The following is a 17,714-nucleotide window of genomic DNA, read 5'->3' as shown; positions in this document are numbered from 1 at the left end:
ATCTAGATCTATATAGATCTAAAACACTGTCAAACAAAAAAGCAAAACGTATCCGCCACGTAAGTAACCTTCGTAGTGCTTTCACTCTAATTCTGGGTATTTAGAAAAATAAAAAATAATACCCAGATTCAAATTAGATTTAGTATAGATCTAGCTTTTTTTTTTTTTTTTCATTGTGACACTAAAAATTATAATGTACACGAGAATCATCAGAATTTAGTGACTTCTAGTTCTAGACTAGTCGAAGCACCGAGTCTACACATTTTGTTTTTAAATTAAGTCGTAGACGTTTTTTACAAAATATTTCTTTTTTTTTTCCCTAGACTTAAATTGGTTTTCGTGGCGTCCGGGTGGAATTATTAGAGACGATTAGGTCAATTATTAGGCCTATTGCATTTGGTTTTTGATCACCTGTTCAACCACCAAAAAGAATCCCCGTTGTTGTGCCCAAGTACCGTGTCCATTGCAAGGTGGGGGAGGGGGAGGTGAAACTAAGCCCTAACTAACATATATTAGGCTACTATCAGGAGAGGACTATAGGCTGAGTGTCAAATCGACCATGCCATCCGACCCACAAATGGATTGCCCTACGACTTCATCTATTGTTACATTATATGCTCTCAAAATAATTAAAGTTTTGATAGACAATCCATCGAAAACTGAACGCAAACATGCGAAATTGGATTTCAAATACCAGATAAGCTAAAGAGGCTATAGAAAATCTCAATTTGTATACCACATTTTTACAGTTGCAACATTAATTAGTTTGAATAGAATAGTTTATGATTTTGAAACTATTTGATATAATTAAAAGACTTACTTAGACTTAGGTCCTCCTGCGCCGTTCGGCGCATTGGGCGGCAAGCTGTCTCCATAATGATCTGTCACTGGCAATGTCTGAAGCCTCCTCCCACCTGGTGTCCACTGTTCTGAGGTCCTCCATGAAGATGTGTCGCCAGGTAATACGAGGACGTCCCTGTTTGCGCTTTCCTCGTTTTGGCTTCCATGTTATCGCAACTCTTGGTGTGCGTAATTCATTTTGACGTAGAACATGTCCCGCAAACCTCATGCGACGCTCAGTCACAACCTCACTAAGTGTTCGACTCCCAGTTCGGCATAGGATTTCCTTGTTTGAGATCCGGTCTTTGTAACTGACTCCCAAAATCCGTCTCAGCCATCTTTGTTGAGCCACATTTAGTCTTTTCTCAATTTTGACAGATGACTTCCACGTCTCACATGCATATGTAGCAGTTGGAATGACGATTGTGTTGAGAAGGTGTATTTTTGTCTCTAGTCCAATGGCTTGGCTAGTCCAAATAGGCTGCAGCCTTTGGAAAATGCTCCCTGCCTTTCCTATTCGGCATGCTACATCATGGTAAGCATCTCCATCATTTGTTATGATGCTGCCAAGGTACGTGAACTTGTCCAGCTCTTCAAGCTTTGACTCGCCAAGTCTGACGGGGACACCCTTTGCCTTATATCCCACTCGCATAATTTTAGTCTTATCCAAGTTTATGCGGAGGCCAATTTTGGGTGGCTCTCTGTCTAGGCTCTCCGTCATTTCTTGAATGCATTTATTTGTAGCCCCGAGTAGTGCAACATCATCAGCAAAGTCCAAGTCCGTCAATCGGAGTTGTTCATGCCATGGAATACCAAAGGCAGTCTGGTTCATTGCTCTCCTCATTATGTAGTCGATGGCTAGGAGGAAAAGGAAGGGAGATAAGATGCACCCCTGTCTCACACCTGTCTCGATTGTAAAAAACTCTGTTGTTCCCTCTTCTGTTTTAATGCAGCAACTAGACTGACTGTAAAGGTGTCGTAGGATCTGGACGAATTTTTCTGGGATACCGTATTCTCTAACTATTTTCCATAGTGATTCTCGGTGGACACTATCAAACGCTTTTTTGAAGTCCACAAAACTGATCGTTAGCCGTTGTTGGTACTCAAGACTTTGTTCTATGATATTTCGTAAAACGAAAATCTGCTCTGTACATGATCTGCCTCTTCGGAAACCTGCTTGTTCTTCTCTGAGCCTTTCATCTACAGACTGTTGAAGCCGTCTCAACAAAACAGTGCTGAAAACTTTGTCTGGGACAGAGAGGAGAGTAATGCCCCTCCAGTTGTTGCAGTCTGCCAAGTTGCCCTTTTTTGGAAGCTTTACAATCATTCCCTTTTGCCAGTCCTCTGGGACTTTTGAAGTTCGCCAACAGAGATTTAAGAGATCAGTCATTCTGTTAACAATGCACTGTCCCCCATATTTTAGCATTTCTGCTGATATCATGTCTAGTCCTGGTGCTTTGTTATTCTTTAGCACTGCTATGGCCATGGTAACCTCCTCAACAGTTATTGGGTCTGTCTTGACCTTGAGATCATTGTCTGGAGAGTGAAGCATAATATAATAGGGCCTACTTGAAAAGGGAGCAACATGAACTTCATGCAATACATTAATTTATTCAGGATAAAAATTTCCCTCATCAACAAACTTTATCAACAGCCCTAAACATGAAACCTTGCAAGTGTTCTTGTGTCAAGATGCTTTTCAGCTTTTCTTTACACATTTCAACGTGGCGAGACTTCTTTTTCAAGTTACTTGCGTAAGCGCTAATGATTACAAAACACGCCATTGTCAATGAATTGTACTGGTTTCAAGTTCAGTTATAACCGTTTGAACAGTTATTACAAGACAACTCTCTTTACTCTTACCCCAATCTCTCACAAAAGTCATCGTCCTGTTCAAGATCTTCTTTCTCTACAACTTTCTTTACCGTAAAATTCGTGCGGGGAAATCCTAGGACCTTGGACGAACCGGCCCAATAATATAATGCACATTTGACTGAACACGCTATATTTGACCTTTTTTTTTTTTTTTCAGTGGATCTATATTTTACTGTATACAATAATCCCGATTATACCAGAAAATTCGTTACTAATTTATAAGCTCAGCTTGTTATAGATTCAATTAATAATAATAATAACCCGAGGGGATAATAACTGACCTCACAAACAACTTCAAGACCCTTAACATTCCTAGGAACATCCTCGTTGCCTGTCAGAGGGCGGTACTGCTGCAGACCTGCCACATAACCAGAAAATTCCTTAGTGGAAACTGTTAAAGGGACTACGATGAATTTTGTTTCTCTTTAGCAAAACTCGACCCTGGCAGCGCCAGAGAATGACTACTCGTTCGTTTCTAACATGATAATAATAATCTATATTGTCCGTAAGGAAATTTGTCTTACAATTTGTGCATTACACCAAACAAAACATTGTAACTACAAAAAAAAAAAAAAAAAAAAATGTACATTCACACCAGACTCACTCATAATTTACATGTGAAAAGTTTATAACAGATTATTTCTATGTTCATACTAACACAACTTCTACAGGACTATACAAAATATAAACCTTTTTTTTTTTAAATCGCACAGTGTAGCCAAGGTCTATATAGAGAGAATTGTAATCACCTGTTACATGTTTATAGATCTAGGAAATCTAGGTGATTTCATTATTACGAGATTGTGTGTTTAGTATTACGCAGAAAAGTCTGTAAAGTTCTTTATGAAACGTAAAACAATTCCAATTTCATTTACGGTACTTATTGTCATTTAAAGTGGCCCATTCGGCGACCCCCACCGGCCCATTTGGAGCCTGCCACTTTAGCCCGGTTGCCCTTATATAGCCAGTCCACCCCTGGTCACTATCCACACACCACCGATACTCTATGGGCCATTTTTTTTTTTATGACTGACATCTGCACGGCTAATGTGGTATAGAGATGGAATATGGGGAGGGGGGGAGTTTTCCCGGTGTGCTCGGCCTTTGACCACGCTTCTAATACAAGCGTCTTTGGCAAACGAGTCAACGGTAATGGGTAATTTACATCTGATTGTATCTTTCCCAGACAGAAGTTTGTTCAGATATGCAGATGGAGGCAAGCTTCCATACGCCAAGAGTTTCAAGAGTCTTAGAACTCAACTGTTAGGCCTATGACAATTATGAAGAAGAAGGGTTATCCTTTTGCAGCTTCTGATATTATCTAGTTGTTCGTGTCTCTTTACAGTGTTGTTTGTGGTCACGTGACTCGTGCCCCACATACATTCATTGATAGTTTGCAAACATCTCTGTATGTAAATCCTGGAATTCTCATAATGGGTTTGGTCCTATCACTAAGCTCGTGTTGACATTGTGTTCATGTGTGTTTGTTGTTCGCATGTAGAGTTATATTCCCCTTGGTAAGAAAGCTCATATTGTTTTGTGTGTAATGTGCATGGGCGTAGCCAGGATTTTTTTCGGGGGGGGGGGTAGAGGGGGAATATATATATATATATATATTCATATAATAGGGGTGCACCAAATAGTACTTTTTGATATTTGGCCGGAGCCGGATATGACCGGATAGTAAAATTTGATATTCGGCTGGAGTCGGAGCCAAATGCCTACATGATTCAGACAGCGAAAGCATTTGGTGATGTTTGCTGCATTGTCATGTAGAACCAAATGACAGTTTTCACGAGGAATGTTCCAATTTTCAAGTGATGTTTCGAGTGCTGACAGCTAACTTGCAGCCGTAAGCTGGCCATTAAATTTTGTACAATGCAAAACATTGCTGCTTCGGTCAAATAACTCATTCAACCAATGGGCAGTCAAACCAAATTATGATTCGGTGGTATTATTAGATGTCCAAGTGTCCGTTGAGAAAGCGATGCTTTTTAGCAGATAGCATCAGATAGCATTTCACGAAGCTTTTAAGAAATATTGTCGTAGATATCTGGACTAACTCGTTCTGTAAAGTATTTGCGACTAGGCAAAGTGTTATCTTTTCTCCAGTACTTTTAAAAGTCCAATAAATCCAAGTTTCTCAACTACTTGGTAAGGTTCCATGTCAGTTGCAATCATCTTTAATTGCTATGGCCAAGTGAATGCGTCAAGCATTATCAGTATTAGTATCCCACAATTTAGTTTTGTCAAAGACCTCTTTAATCTCTGGTTGCTGCTTGTGTGTGAGGCTTGACGAATCACTGGAGCTCGTAGACGTACTGGCACAGGCAATGATATTACTTGATGCAGAATTATTAACTGCTGATTTCAATGCAGTCATTTCGTTGAATAAGTCTGGGTGTTTCGAGCGTAGATGATTAATCATAGTGGTGGTTGAGAAGTCTTTAGCTTTGCCAGGTTTACCACGTGACAGTACTATTTTCAAGCATTGCAAACTGCTTTAGAGTTGTCCATTGCTTTGACATTAAAGTAATACCATATAAGTGGTGACTTTTTATCAGCCATTATTATTGTTGTCCAATTTACTAAAGGCCCTTACAAGCCACTTTAATACCCGTGGCTTGTGTAACAAAATACTTGTAAAGGTGCGTCCTGTAGTTTAGCGCCCTACTTGACATTTCTCTCCAAGTAAACAAACTTACTGTCATCATCTAGTGACCTATAGACAGTGTCAATATGTCTTAACAATTTGCATTAATCCATTCTGGCCTAAGAATGGTCATTGTCTATCAATACATTAAGTGTCATGGATTAAACCAATAAGAAGTTGGAGGTGTGGAGCATGTTTGCCCTCCCTTTAAATATACCCCGGTCAATGTCTTCTATGCTAATATACACAGATCCTTTCTATTTGTATCTACATTCTCATATACAACTAGCAGGAAATGAGAAGGCTGACACACTCACCAAGAGTGGGAGAACAAACTCACAAGTAAACTCTGCACTCTATCCAGAAGAAATTAATTGTAGATAAAATAAATGAGAAATGGACGAGCTCCCATCCAAATCACAAAATAGATGACGCTTACTATAAGCTATCCCGACAAGACCAATGTCTAATCTTTCGACTCAGGACCGGACACAACAGAATGCGACAACACAAATAAAATACATCTGGAAATAGTTCTTACGCTGCACATCCAGATGCTATAACTTTAGAACGAAAAAATATGATTTCCATTATACAAAAAAAATTTAGGTAAGAAGCATTTTCTGAAAAAGAATGTTGATCACATAGATTAAGTGAATGTTAAACACATCTATTAAATAGCTTTTCTGTGGCTTCATGTAATACTCCTCCATTGTTCCATACACCTCAATGGATACCAGCTCACATACAACTAGCAGGAAATGAGAAGGCTGACACACTCGCCAAAAGTGGGAGAACAAACTCACAAGTAAACTCTGCACTCTATCCAGGAGAAATGAAGAAATTAATTGTAGATAAAATAAATGAGAAATGGACGAGCTCCCATCCAAATCACAAGAAAGATGACGCTTAATATAAGCTATCCCGACAAGACCAACGTCTAATCTTTCGACTCAGGACCGGACACAACAGAATGCGACAACACATGTTCCGGAAGCTCAAAATTGGAACCAGTGAAATCTGCCCATGTGGAGTATCACCAGAAAATGCCGACCACGTCCTCCAAAACTGCTCTCTTTACCAAGAGGCCCGTATAAGATATTGGCCCCAAATCACCCCAATAGAAAGAAAACTATATGGAGAGCTCCCTGATTTGGAAACCACTGCGCAGTTCATCTCATGTATTGGTCTAGTCATATGAACACTCCAACATAACAATGAGAACGATGAAGAAGAAGAAGAAGTATCTACATTAAAATTAGTTCCTAGCTTACTAAGCTTTTAAATATAATAATTATTAATAATATACTTTTGGTTTTAGGATTGCAAAAAATCACTCTTGTATGTATGTTTTATGACCAACCTCCTAATTGACATTTATCTCCGAGTTAGCAATCTTGGTAACAGTGTAGAGGTTTGGCTTGTAGTCCAGCCCCCTAATTGAGACTTAACTCAAAGTATTACCCGGTCAACAGTGTAAAAGGTATGGCTTGTGGTGCTGAACCTTGATTGACAACATATCTCCAAATAAACAAACACATACCAAGTTATATAATAACCTTGTAGAGGTTTGGCTTGTAGTCCAGCTCCCTAATACAAATTCTTCTCCAAGTAACCAAACTCAGTTCCCTCAAAAGATGTGACCTCTAGACAGTGTCAACATGTTGGCATCTGGCTTAATGTGGTCAGCTGTCTATCTGTGAACTGAATGTTATGGACTAAACAAACAAAAGGAGGTGGGGGTTGCTCATCTCTACCTCTGGAGATATAACCACACATCTAAACAGATTATCAGCGTGACGTAGTTAAGGAATGTTCCATGTTTACTAGACCACTCAATGGTCAAGACAAGCTTTTAAAATGTGCCAGACTTCGCTGTTACATATGTAATGCGAATATACAGTGTAAATTTGTATTTCTATTTAGATTAACACGCCTTGTCTTTGTACTAAAAGATATTTGGTGCATAGTCATAGTTTTAAAAGCAAATTCATTTATTTGAAACAAAAACATTAATGTATTTCAGAACTGACATTACTGATTCATGTCCACTTTATGAATATTTGTACATCTTTTATTGACGTGGAGATTTAGTTTGACGACATTCCACGATTTCCTTCATTGAATATTAAACTTCTTGTTCGACATCATTTATCAGCGTCGACTACCTCTATATATTGTTTGCCTTTCGCCTGTGTTGTTTCGATATTTAAGTGTTACCTCCGTTTGGCGTATCTGTAGGTGCCTAACAATATTAATAGAAATATATGTGTAGTTTTTACTATCCGGTTTACTATTCGGCAGTGATATTCGACTGGAGCCGAATATCGCCGAATAGTGAAAAAATGCAGAATATTCGGCAGAAGCCGGAGCGAACTTCATGCGACGCCCTGTCACAACCTTACAAAGGATAGGATTTCTTTTATTGAGACCCGAGCTCTATAACTGACTCCTAAAATCCGTCTTAGCCATCTTTGTTGAGCCACATTTAGTGTTTTTCAATTTCGGCAGATGGCTATTCACTGCACTTTATTAATGGAGCCCAGCCACTGGTAGAAATGTGTAACCTCTCTTGCCTACATTCTTGGACACCCCCCCCCCCCCGGCTGCGCGCATAGTAATGTGTTATATGAGAGTGTGTTATTAAAGTCTGATGTATACAGCGTCTAGTGTTAGCGTCAACAACAAAACATTTTGAGCACAATCATAAACGTTATGTCGATTGGCTAAGCCTGTAGCCAGTTATAGTTATGGTGAATCTTTTTGTGCCTTGAATGTGAATATCAGATTATATAAAACCTTTAACGTTTAGACCAGTGTTTCCCAAACTTTTTTCTTAACGGAACATTTTGCACATTCTGAGTATTTAGCGGAACACTTTGATTATTTTTTTTAGAGAGATTAATTCACGTGGTGACCAACTAGTTAATTATTCCAGTAGTTCGTGGAACACCTATATAATATTCACTGGGATTCGGCGGAACACATTTTGGGAAACATTGGTTTAGACGTAGTAGGTCTACTACTTTTTGTTTTTTCAAGTGTTATGCTATAAAGTTTCCCCTTTTCAGAACTATCTATTTGGGGGATGATGTAATTTTTTTGTTTTCTATTTCTGTTACTCTCGGTTAACGAGGTGTCATACGGCCAGCACTACGACCAACCGTCTTTACTTTTCCCAACTAATTTCAGGTAGGCCTACCCATCAGAGCTGGGTGGACTCAGGGGCGCCCTTACCCCTCAGCCATCTTATATGTCCTGCTCCTTCATTCGCGATAAGGATCATGGAAATGAGATGAATGCCTGGGCATTAGCCGTGGTCGGAACTATGTCGCCCACTCCTCATCCATTCCATCCTCTCCACGCAGCTGATGTAGTTACCGATACAGTTTGAACTCAGCGGCATCGCAGGTGTCATGGAATATTAGGCCATATGGTTTGCCTGAATTATTCATGAAAAACAAAGACATAAACTAGCACAGTTTAATTAAAAGTTAAGTCACTGATTATCATGCATATTATTATAACTAGATTGACAACATATGGATGCACGGATGATAAGCTATATATATGCGTATATTTATATATGTATATATATATATATATATATATATATATATATATATATATATATATATATATATATATATATATATATATATATATATATATATATATATATAAGGCTATTACTCACAAATGTAACGTCTGTATATCATACTGTATGAAGTTATGCTAATTAATGCAATCAGGGCATGTAACTACGCTATAAGGTTAAAACAAGGTAAGTCCCATATATTCGCTGCTCACATTAGATCTATAGACCTACATTATAAATTATAGTTTCGAAGCTAAAATTAATGCCATTAAAAAAATCTATAGAATCTGTTGACAAAAACAACAACTTTTTTTCCATAAAATATATATTAGGCTTTATCTCCAGCTCCATTACCATCTACGACTAGATTAGCATAGTAGCATATATATATATATAGATATAGATAGATAGATACAAAAGACGTGACTGTATCTTCTCTTTTGAAGGATCGCTTGTAATTTATCTTGCCTTTAAAGCCTTATATTATAATTATACAGGTTACTTTAAAAAAGAAGATGATTACGTCCTACGCGTCATGCAAGAAATATAAGAAATATAGGCCTATATCCTATATATATATATATATATATATATATATATATATATATATATATATATATATGAATGTTATGATTAAGTCTTCTCTATTCTATATGTATATATATATATCTTTCTTAGAGGTTATTTATTTATTTTTGGCTACAATTGTATAAAAATCTGACGCGTATGCGTTATTTTTATACTGGCTAGTAATAGATAAAAATTAACTTAACAAAAACAAAAACATGCAATTAGCTGATTCATGACACAGGCCCAAGCTAACATTCAAGACTCATTCAAGGTCTAGATCTAGATTCTAGTTTGATCAAATTACGTAGTCTTAACCATCTATTCTAAATTTAAGGATTTGTTTACAATCAATGAGTTTCTGTTCGAAAGATTTAGTAGACAAAATTAAAAGGTAGAATTTTATGATTTTTATTTTAATTAATTTATTAAACTTTACTTTTGACTTTAGACTTTAGTTTAAATAGATCTACTTTGACTTTAATATAAATTTTATAATATTTTATATAGACTATCTAGTCTAAATAAATAATTATTAGAAAGTTAAGAAAGACTTTAAAAAATTAAGTCTTAAAAAAGTTAAGTTTAAATAACTTAGATTAAGTTAGATCTAGTTTAAGTGACAGTGAAGTTTTAGTCTTTTACTAAGACTTTCTGGCATGGATGTTCAATGATGTGTTAATCATAATGAATGATAATCATAATGATAATGATTCAATATTATCTGTTTAAAGTTTAAATTAGGGAAATAGTTTTTCAAGTAAATTCAAGCTAAATTGCGAACTGTCAGACTCCAAATTCTGTGTTATGCGTATTATTAGCATCAATTTAGTAGCCAATTTTTTTTATAAACTCATGAAGAGAGGGAAACGAGTCTACTTTTACTACTTCTCCATTTCCAACTTTCTTTTGCCATAATTTTAGTTTTACAATGGCAGCATTCAGTTTATTATTGGAGTCTGATAGTTCGCAATTTAGCTTGAACTTACTTAAAAAAATATTTCCCTTAATCTTGTCCGTATAACTATAACAATGAAGGTGAGGCAGTTTAAATTAGAAAATATATCTGCTAAATATGCTAGTTAACAAATTGATTTCTAGTCATGCAAACAATTTCTCAATCTATCATTAAGAAAACATTGAAGTTCATGCCTATGTCCTATGTTCAATAATCAATTTTTAGACATTTTCCTCACCAACAAACATCAGTATGAAAAAAAACCTGTAAAGACTACATGCATACACATACTTACGAAAAAAAATCATGCTTCCAAAGGATGGGTTTTAATGTAATTGTTTTCATGCAGGGGCGGACTGGGTGTCCAAATCGGCCCTGGCATTTCTATAAAATTTGGCCCACTAATTCTCAATCATGTGATGGGCATCCATTTCTAGGTGTATCGGTCCTTAAAAATCATTGTTAAATTTGATAATGTATCGATATGCATGCATACAGTGAACTCTATATCTTAATAAGCAATATAGAAGCGTCTTTTTTTAATCAGCAATTATGTAGGCCCTAAAAAGATGAAGCCCACTAGTAGCACTGTCTACATTCTACATTTTATTTTTGGAAAATGTGTTAGATTAAATAGTATTACACTGCAATGTCTGTGAAAGATTTTTTTTTAAACACGACGCTCAGAGGGCCTTTTATTAAAATAATAATAATAACATAATAAGAATATTATAAAACTTTAAACAACTTGATATGTGCCATAGTGACTTCGATCAGGCCATTTCGGTGGCCCTACCGGCCCACCGGGCATTTGCCCAAATGCCCATATAGCCAGTCTGCCCCTGTTTTCATGCTTTTATTCAGAACTTTTTACTCAAGATTTTTTAAAATCTAAATGTAGTTCTAGACTCAACTAGTCAGAGTCTAGTCTAGACTATTCTAATTCTAGATCTAGACTGTCACTAGATCTAAATCTAAAATCTAAATTAATTATTAATTTAATAATAAAGAATTATAGAGAGAGATAGACATGATCTATCTAATATAGAATTAGATTTTTATTAGAAGAACAAATAAATATATTCCAGATCTAGATGTTACTCTAATACCTTCTAGATCTGTAGGGGGTGAAAAAAATTAAACAAATGAATATTCAAATTTGATTAGAGTAACACCTTTGGCAGAGTCACTAAACTTAGAGACAGTTCAGGACAGAATAAAATATAGTAATTAGATCTATATATAATACATTTAATAAAACTCTAAACCAGGGGTGGGCAAATCACTTACGATGAAGAGGCGAAAGAAACATTGTCTCTACATGTCATTCTAAACAACTTCAAGTAATCTAAGATTATACTTATTTGCAGTATTCTGAGATTGGCAGTTGAATATAATATAAATTCTGGCCACTATTATTCAATGCTTTGAAGAAGTGTGTTTAAAGTCTTAGGTTAGCTTGTAACAAATGGCAAGGGTAAATAAACTGATGGAACCCATGTTTTCACTGAGAAAAAAAAAACAGGCTTTTTAATAAATTAAAGAACAATATCTCAACCATAAACTCTAAACGAGAAAGTTTGCACAAAGCTGCATTCAATATCATTCATACTATCACCACTCACATCACAGTGATCAAACTTATCAGAGTTGAGGGTCTTTAACCGCATGCAGTTCCGAGTAGTACTTGAAGATTTGGAAACAAAATATTCCGATGTTTGGTACCACAGTAGTGTTCGCTGGCTTAGCAGGGGCAAGATATTGAGAAGAATATGGCATCTCAAGAAAGAAATTGTTATGTTCCTTGAATCACATTGATCGTGACTTTGTTACTAATATTTCTAAGAAAGAGTGAAAGACAGACTTCATGTTTTTCATTGCAAATACTGCACATAAAATGTGCTTGTTAAATATTTTCAAACAAAGCTTTCCCATTTCTCCAGGCAAGCAACTGAAAATAGGTTTAGCCATTTTCCTTTGCTAAAAGGTGAAACTAGTTCTAGTGAAATGGTTGACTTATTTAAATTCTTTGATTGTGGAATTTGAAAACAAATTTTAAGACGTCAAGAACTTGGCATTAGTTTTCAATACCAACAGCTCACCATTTAGTGTAAGCGTATTCAGCTATAGAGGACATACCTCAAGGCAAATAATGAAGAAAAGAAGTTCCAGTCAGTTCTTCCACTGGAGTTTTATGGGTGCCAGAAGCTGTATTTCCACCCTTTAAAAACTTTGCTGCTAAACTTTCACTTTATTTGGAACCACATTCATCTGTACTTTTCTGTATGAAAATAAACAAGTGTAAGAACAGGTCGATGCTGACAGACTGTAACTTGAAAGCAGTCACGAGGATATCAACTAGTAAGCTAGTTCCACAGTACAACAACATTATACAGGAGTGTAAACAGTTAAACATTTCAAATTAAGTTCCAACTTTACTTTTGTGGTGATAGGTTGTGATGTAAGCAGTCGATAAGAAAATATAAAAAAATATTCGTAAAATTAGTTTCAGAAATTGCTGAGTCTTGTAATTCCAATTAGCTAGCGTATTTTTTTCTAAGTTGAAAGTGCACATTATATATATATATATATATATATATATATATATATATATATATATATATATATATATATATATATATATATATATGCGGCCCCCTTTCCCAAAATGTTTGTAATGCTGCCCTCTAAACCATAATTTACAAATAGTAAAACAAAACATAATGAAATAGGGCTTTAAATTAGCTCTCGTTACTGAATTCTACCAATTTAGGAGCTAGTGGGTTTACTTCAAGATTTAATTAAATTATAACTGATTAGATTTTAATAAATTTGTTGTTGTTTTTTTTTTCACAATTTTATACATTTTTTTTTAGTGCAGGGTTTCTCAAGCTTTTTTTTTGCACTAGAAACCTTTGGGTAATTGAAAAGTTGCACATATTTGCATAGAATTATTTTTAGTGTAAATGTTTTCAGTGAAGATGAATGTGACTCCCTGAAAATGTGTGGTGAATATGGAGATGAGACCAGCTCTGAGCCTGTACTAAAACCTGGCGAAGGAAAGGATGTTTCTGATATTGCCATTTCAAGACTTTTAAAAGATTTCAACAGGTACTGGTATTTCAAATTTATCTGGTTAAAAGCGGTACATGATTTGAAAAAAATATATATATATACCGGTATATATTCGCACACCCATCATGTTTCACCCACTAGTAGGTTAGTCAAGTGAGCTCAAAGTAGAATGACCAGGTCAATAGATCATGCAAAGATGATCAGATTCTTCCAGATGACCTTGAAGAGATGTTTTGGTACACATTAAGGCGAGGACAAAAAACAATAATAGTTGAAAACAGGTTAAGAATAATGTAACAATCCTGAAAAATCTTTTTAGAAAATTATAAAAGCAAAGCTATCAGGGTCATTTTCATTGGTCATTATTAAATGATGAGTAGTTATTGATTGTTAGATTTTACAATAATATTATTTGTCAGTCAAGTTATCATACTATTTGTAAAAGTGATTTTTGTTTCATATGAATTTGTTCATTGCTGGATTTATGTTTCATTAAATTAAGTTTGAAGATGTTTAACTCAATAAATACATTTTCTACATTGTTTCTCCAGTGTTTTTAGACACCTCCAAACTTGCATATTATATATATGTTGTGTAATTTGAGAGATAACACTACTTAAAAAAAACAAACATTGAGACAATTAAATGTTTAAAAAATTTTGTATATTTATATATATTTTTTTATTTTTTTTTAGTGCTGAACTCTTGTCTCAGACACCAGACAATACTCCAAAAGGGGATGCCACTAACCCTAACCAGGAGACTAAATATGAAGCTGTTGTTTCTTCACTAAAGTGCTTGCATCTCCGCAGACCATTTTTAGCTAAAGAGCGGAAAAAAATAACTTTAAAACGAAAAAATCTGCAGAACAATTTAAATCTAGCAGTAGCAGCCAGTCACTATCAGAAGCCTATAGTTTGGCCAGCAAAGCTGAGTAGCCATTGTAAGAAAGAAAACTCTCATTTGCTTAATCCTCCGAGACTTGAGATTCCTCAGGATTATCTAAACAAGGGGAGCAATCCTAAATGTGATGCAACTGCAGGGGAGAAAAATCCAATTAATGCAACAATATTTGGCAGTATTGCCTCTTTGGATTACTCCAAATTTTCATTTAATAGCTTATCAGAGCAGTTACCATCTGGCCAGGAGTCTGACATTTTTAAGAACAAGTCTGGAAATGTTTGTTCATCTAGTATAAGTAATGAAGGTGTATCAACGTCAAAACGCCATAGCTCAGGGTCGCTACCTCCTTCTAAAATCCCCAAAATAAACACCACTGGTGACAATCTTCCTTTGTTTTCTGCTTACGGTGAATATAGAAGTCTTGTATGTGAAGAGTCAGAACATCTTTTGCCACTCGCTTGTATCACATCTCTACGTGCAGAGGCTGCTAACAGCTCACCAAGCCAGCCAAGTTCGTCATTGCTAGTGTCTGAAGCATCCCAATCAGCTTCATCTACATCTGCATCAGTTCATAGCCCTCCAAATGAAGTCAGCATCAATAGGTCTTGCTCTCAGGAAATGAGAATGGAGGAAACCAACGTGAATGAGCTTGCCAGCTATTTCGAAGACCTGCTACACATCCCTCGTAAAATGTCTATCATGGCGGAAATGATGTATACATAAGTCTTTGGCTTGTTATGATGCACAATACTCACTTTGGTTATGCACCTATTCAGGGATATTATATAGTCATAATTAAAACTAAGACACAAAGTCTTTTATCATTTTAAATATTAACATCTTTATTGTTATATACATCAATAAATACCTCTACATAGTTTTTATGTAGCAACAAAAAATTTCACTACATTTTCTTTGATTAAAATTTGATTACTTTCTATTATTTTGTAAATAATAAATATACATTTTATAATAGAATTATGCGAAGTTGATTGAAAATTGAAATTGAAAAAGCTTTTTGACAGTTTTTGTAGCTTTTTATAAATTGATAATGTATTTTACTTTCAGTTTAATCAATGACCATAATTTTTTGCTATATAGTTTATAAAGCATTTTTTTTTTAAATTAATTTATAACCAGATTCAGTTATAAAAATTATATATAATTTACTTATTTTCCCTCACTTGATTAAAATTATTTTGAAACCTTAAATAAATTACTTCAAAATAACACATAAAACATATAATTAAAAAAACTGTTTGCTAAAACTCTTAGGTCAGTAGACTTTGAACTACTAAAAATTATTGTGTTTTGGGGGGAAAAGAAAAGGCAATAACTTTGAAACAAAATCTCATCATTATTTTTCTATGTTGATCTTCCCATCCCCTTCAGACTTGCAAAAATAGAATTTGAGTGTCTGTTTATTAAAACAATGTCAAAAATAAGTGCACTGAATAGAAACAATTTTATTTTACAACGTAAGAATGATAAAATAGTTCAATAGCTAAGGAGCTGATATACTTAATCATTTTCTGACAATGTAAACTTTATTTGTGAATCTTGATGTTATTTTTTGTTTTAATGCATGGATAAAACTGCTTTGCATCCACCAATGGTAGGGAAAAGTATGATATAGAAAATTAAATCTCAATTTCACCAATTGAAAGTGTTCATAATGGGGTTATTTTCAATCTTTTGTTTTATTTCAATTTTACAGTTTTTGGGTTGATTTTTATTTTTATACTGAGCATCTTCGGATAAGAGCCGTCAGTTATAGAATTGTAAATATTTAGAATCTATATCTGCTCTTGCCTAGACAAGAGTTTTTTTTCTAACAGGCATAGAGTTATGAGAGTCTTAGACTCGATTCTTTATAACAATTATGAAGAAAAAAATAGCAAAACATAACAAAAATGTTTTTATCTTTTGAAATAAATTTTTTGTTGTTAACATATCATTAGTGGTTTGTTTCTGTTTCATCACACTCTACTTTCTACAATAATACAAAAAATCTAATACTCTGTACATTTTTGAAGAAGAACATTTGTTTCTATTGATTAATTCCCTCTCTCTCTGTGGTCTCTTCTGGGGCATAGGCCAACAACTAGCTTCCTCCAGGCATCTTGGTTCTGGGCGAGTCTCTCCAACTGTCCCCACGTCTTGTCCTTCTGTTTGGCATCTGCTTCCAGATCGCGGCCCCATGTATTCCTGGGCCGACCCCTCTTCATCTTTCCTTGGAGGTTCCTGGTTAGGGCTTGCCTTGTTATGTTGGATGCAGGCTAGCAAGGGTGTGACCTATCCATCTCCAGCGTCTCTGAAGGATATCTTTTACATTGGGCTGCTGCTTTGTTCTTTGACACAGTTCCTCATTCGAGATCTTGTCTATGATACTGCCGAGATAAGTGCTTTCCACCTCTTCCAGCGCCTCACCTTGGACTGCAATGGGTGTATTGTTGGATGCCTTTATCTTGAACACCTTGCTCTTCCCTCTGTTTATGGTAAGACCCATTCTAGCTGAATTGTCCTCAACGACGCTTACCTTTTCCTGCATCTGCTGCTGTGTGTGAGAAAGAAGAGCCAAGTCATCTGCAAAGTCAAGGTCGTCTAGTTGTGTTTCCACGGTGTCTATTGTTTACCGTTCTGCGTCTGGTCTGTTGCTGTCTTCATGACCCAATTTATGGCTAGTAGAAACAAGAAGGGAGAGAGTAAACTCCTGTTTGGACTTCAAATGCATCTGCCATGCACTATCCTGCAAGTCCTCCCCTCATATGACTTGTCCATCCATGCGCTTCCCATCCAATAAGTGCTCTCTGAGCCTGCTTAGACAGCATCAGGGCTACTCCCTGAGTGTGTATAGCCTCTTGCTCATGTCCTGAGTATAAAAGTAGCTCACCCGAAGTCAATCTTTTTCTGTCCAGAACCCGTCCATCTTGACTCACTGATTCCTTGCGCTGTCTTCCCAGTCTCATGCACTGATGGTGGCGGTGGTCCTGGTACTACTGGTAGATGATGGTCTTCGGCCTGTTGGCTTCCAGATAACTCTTGCTTTCACCGACATGCGTCATAAACCTTCTAGCTGGAGGTCATTCCTCTCCCTCTTCCGTGACTTCTGTTGGTTTGCCGTCTGTTGTTTCTGTAGCTAGTGGTTTTTCTACAGGGTAGGGTAGCTAGCTCTACATGCTGGTAACACGAAACGATTAAGCACGTAACTCTCATGCTAGTTTCTAACGGACAAATCAGCTGTT

General features: G+C 35.8%; 1 protein-coding gene across 1 annotated transcript; it reads left to right on the top strand.

The window, feature by feature from the left end:
- Window positions 1–36: 36 nt before the first annotated feature.
- LOC106074235 (uncharacterized) lies at window positions 37–16,422 on the top strand. The gene is made up of 3 exons (XM_056030783.1): window positions 37–59; window positions 13,468–13,602; window positions 14,262–16,422. Exons 2-3 carry the CDS (start codon window positions 13,493–13,495, stop codon window positions 15,190–15,192), a joined length of 1,041 nt encoding a protein of 346 aa, XP_055886758.1. The 5' UTR covers window positions 37–59; window positions 13,468–13,492; the 3' UTR covers window positions 15,193–16,422.
- The last annotated feature ends 1,292 nt before the right edge of the window (window positions 16,423–17,714 follow it).

This window comes from Biomphalaria glabrata, chromosome 5, assembly GCF_947242115.1.
Source record: "Biomphalaria glabrata chromosome 5, xgBioGlab47.1, whole genome shotgun sequence".
Lineage (NCBI taxonomy): Eukaryota > Metazoa > Mollusca > Gastropoda > Planorbidae > Biomphalaria > Biomphalaria glabrata.
The sequence above is the reverse complement of the archived record's forward strand: the minus strand, read 5'-3'. Positions and strand labels throughout refer to the sequence as shown.